The sequence below is a fragment of the Monoraphidium neglectum genome, assembly GCF_000611645.1.
Source record: "Monoraphidium neglectum strain SAG 48.87 unplaced genomic scaffold scaffold04562, whole genome shotgun sequence".
Classification (NCBI taxonomy): Eukaryota; Viridiplantae; Chlorophyta; class Chlorophyceae; order Sphaeropleales; family Selenastraceae; genus Monoraphidium; species Monoraphidium neglectum.
Window position 1 is genome coordinate 1 of NW_014009067.1, and position 3,760 is coordinate 3,760.

The 3,760-nt window shown below is 64.6% G+C and overlaps 1 protein-coding gene across 1 annotated transcript; it reads left to right on the forward strand.

Annotated features, from left to right (window-relative positions):
* Window positions 1–201: 201 nt before the first annotated feature.
* On the forward strand, window positions 202–3,526 carry MNEG_14536 (hypothetical protein; the record flags this gene model as incomplete). The annotated part of the gene is made up of 7 exons (XM_014036992.1): window positions 202–247; window positions 599–824; window positions 1,071–1,170; window positions 1,624–2,154; window positions 2,394–2,450; window positions 2,751–2,846; window positions 3,374–3,526. 7 exons carry the CDS (start codon window positions 202–204, stop codon window positions 3,524–3,526), a joined length of 1,209 nt encoding a protein of 402 aa, XP_013892446.1.
* Window positions 3,527–3,760: the final 234 nt, after the last annotated feature.

The window sequence follows — 3,760 nt, forward strand, 5'->3', positions numbered from 1 at the left end:
TGCCCGCCCCCTCCCCGCGCCGCAGAGCCGCCGCCCGCCTTCTCACGCGCGCGCGGCCACAGCCTGCACAAGGCGCCCGCCCTCGTCTGCGAGTTCGCCGCGCCCGCCCACCAGCAGCGGCCCTCGCTCATTGCGCGGCTCACGCACGGCAGCGCGGGCGGCACGCCGCCGGCGGAGGTCGCGGCGTCGATGGCGGCGTCGATGGCGGCGACGGCCGCTTATGTCACCAACCTCTTGGCGGAGGCAGGTGTGTGAGTGTGTGTGTGTGTGTGTGTGTGTGCGCGCGCGCGCGCGCAGGCGTGCTGGCCGTGCTTGGGCGTATTTTATTGTGCGCGCTTGAATGCGTTTGGGAGTATTTCTGTGTGCGCGCTCACGTGTGTGTGCACGCTTGTGTGTGTGTGTGGGGGGGTGCCGGTGTGGGTGTGTATTCTACCAAGCTGTGCGCCTGGCATGATTCCTTGCCTAACCTGAAGGAGGCGCTTCGGCAGCATTGCTGCCTGGGTGGCTGCATGGTTCCTGTGGATTGTGCCTGTGCCCGGGGCCGCACATTCAGCACACCCGGCGCAAGCTCAACGGCTCAACCCTGCCGGACACACAGAGGCCGCCGTCGGCGCGCACCCCGCCGCGGCCGCCGAGGCCGCCGCGGCCGCTGAGCCGCCGCAGCCCACGCCCGGAAGCGCCAAGGCGATCGCCGCCGCCGCGGCTGCGGCGCGGGCTTCGCTGGCGATCGCGGTGGGTGACCACGGGGCCGCGGGAGGCGCGCAGCATAGTGAGGGCGGCACGGCGGGGGATGACCCCGCCACGCCCACCCAGGCAGAGCCGAGGTGAGGGCTTTTGCTGAACGGTGAATTTTGTGAATTTGGGGGAGCTTGTGGGAGCTGGTGCTTGGTTTTTGACACCCTTGAAAAACATGGGCGGTTTAGGGCCAGCTGCCGTCAAAGCGTTTCAATCTCGAGCGGCGAGGTGTGATAGACCGCCCCTCGCTTGCCCCGCCTGCCTCCAACCTGCGCCAACCGCTGCCGCCCACATCACTCACCCATCCCTCCTCCAATCTTGTGCAAAACCCCTAGGTATGTCAGCGGAGAGGGCCACGCGCAGCCGCATGGCCCAGGCTCCCACGACGGCCTCACGCACCCCGCGGCGTCGCGGCCGGTGATAGACGCCCTGCAGGTGCGGTTGCTGCGCGCTGGGGTGTGTTTCGAGCGAACCAACGTGCGTCTTGCTCACCTCGTCTGTGGGCTACGCTCGCGGCGTGCTCGGGCTTCAGCCCCGCTCGTGCGTTGAGTGGGTGGCAAGAATCGGGCAGTCCCGGGCCGCGGCTCCCTGTCAACAACAGGGGGTGCGATGCACCACTGGATAGGCATCTCACAAACGAACACGTATATGGTCACACACATGCACTGATATACACGCACAAAAAGACTCACATCTCAATATACACACACACACACACACACACACACACACGTCCACACACTCACACACACGTCCACACACTCACACACACGAACGCGCACTCTTACATGTAAATGTACACCCATGTACACACACACACACACACACAGACGCATGCGCGCGCACACACACACACGCACACACAAATACACACACACGTGCAACCAGGTCATGCCTGACGAGCAGCGCCGCATCGAGGCGATGGCGACGCACGTGGACGCGGCCAAGCGGCGCCAGCAGACCATCAAGCACCTGCAGGACCTGGAGGTCACCTCCTCGCGCGCCGCGCCTTCGCCCGCGGCATCGGCAGCGGCAGCGTCCGCGCCGCCGGCCGATCACCCCGCGGCGCCCGCGCCGCCGCGGCCGGCGGCGCCCCCGGCGCTGCAGGTCCCCCCCAGCCCACAGCAGCCGCACGCGGGCGAGGCCGCCGCGGCCTCGCCCCACCACTCGCCGGCGGGCCGTTTGGCGCCGAGCGCGGCGCATGCAGCGGCGCCGGCGTCGCCCAAGACGGCCGCGGCCGCGGCCTCCCCCAAGGGCACGGCGTCGACGGGCGGCCGCAACCCCCACACCAAGCGCGCCTACAAGGTGCTGAGCGTCCACGCACTCCTGCACCCCGCGATGCGGCGCGAGTTCTGGAGCAGCGACCAGTTCGAGGTTACAAAGCGGCTGCACAAGGGCTATGCGTCCGAGGTTTACAGGGTGAGCGGCGGGCTGGGGGTCGGGCCAGCAGGCGTCCTCACACTGCGCGGGGCCCGCCACTGGCTGCTGCTGCTGCTGCTTTCCGAAATCTTCACCTCAAATTGCACAAAGCTCAGCCCGGCCAGGATTGACTGCGCTGCATCCGCCTGATATGGCATGCCGTCTTGACGACACTGCAGCCCGGATCGCCTGAGTACAAAGCGCCCATGCATGCCCACGCCCTCCTTTCGCCTCCGCAGGCCACCGACAAGCAGTCTGGCGAGGCGTGCGCTGTCAAGGTGTATGACGTCACCCAGGTGGGTGACATCACTCCAGGGCGCAGGGTGCATGGAGACGAGAGGCTTGGGAGGAGGGGTTGCTAATACGTAGGGCGCTGCTAGTGGCAGCGCCTACTGGCTCGTTGTGGTGGCATACATCCTCGACACCCTGCACTGCGCATTGGACCAACGTGGGTATTCCACACAGCATAAGTGCTCTTGTGGGCAAGCCTGAATCCCTTCTCATACCCCACTCCCCGCACACATGTCTGTGTGTGCGTTAAGCCACATCCTGTCGCAATTGGTTCCACACGCAAACATCTGCAATCGCATTCACAGCTGGGCAAGCTGAACAAGGTGCAGCTGATCCGTGAGATCAAGCTTCACGGCAGCTTCGCCCACCGCAACATCGTGGAGCTGTGGTGCAGCTTCCAGGTGAGTGATTCAACGGCCAGCCGCGGCCGCAGTTTGTCGGACAAATTTGCCAAGCCGCTTAACCAGGATGGCGGCTGGATTGTGCTGCGCCAAATGCACAAGCTCCCAGAATTGATTGTTGACTTCCCAGTGCCATTCTGGCGCATGCAACGTGCCTGGGACACACCCTGCACGGGCCTGCCGATTACGCCAGGCTTTGGCATGTGCCTGCACGCCAAGTATATTGCAGGGCTCATGGCATACATGGGCTTGCAACACACGCACCACGCGCGCGCACACACACACACACACACGCACACGCACAAGCACACACACACACACACACACGCACATACGCACACGCACAAGCACACACACACACACACGCACGCACACACACACACACATATACACACACACACAGCAAGACACACATTCTATGCAACACGATGCAGACTGCCTCCACGGCCCTCAACAGCCCTCCCCCCCTGCCTCCACAAACGACGAAATCCCCCCAATTTTCCCCATCCTCCAAACCCCTCCCCCAGGAGGGCAACCAGGTGGCGCTGGTCCAGAAGTTCTGCGAGCAGGGGGACCTCCTCAAGCTGCTGCACAAGTGCGGCGGACGCATGAACGAGCGCGCCTCGGTGCAGGTGGGCAGGCCCTCCGTGGGTGATGACAAGACTTTGGGGGCGGGGTGAGGACGCCACGCCTCCCGCTGCTGGGCTGGTGCAAGGGGTTGGCACTTGTTGCACCCTTGCAGAGGTGCCAGCCACGTAGGGAAAGCAAGATAAAAAATTCAAGCAATCAAGCGCGCAGGAGGGGCTCCGGGGCATCGTCTCACTGGCCTCAAGAGCTTCAAAGCACCAAACAGGCCATGAGCCTGGATGGGTACAGAAGCAGGCGACCGCGGGACGCTGTGATGATTCTCGTCC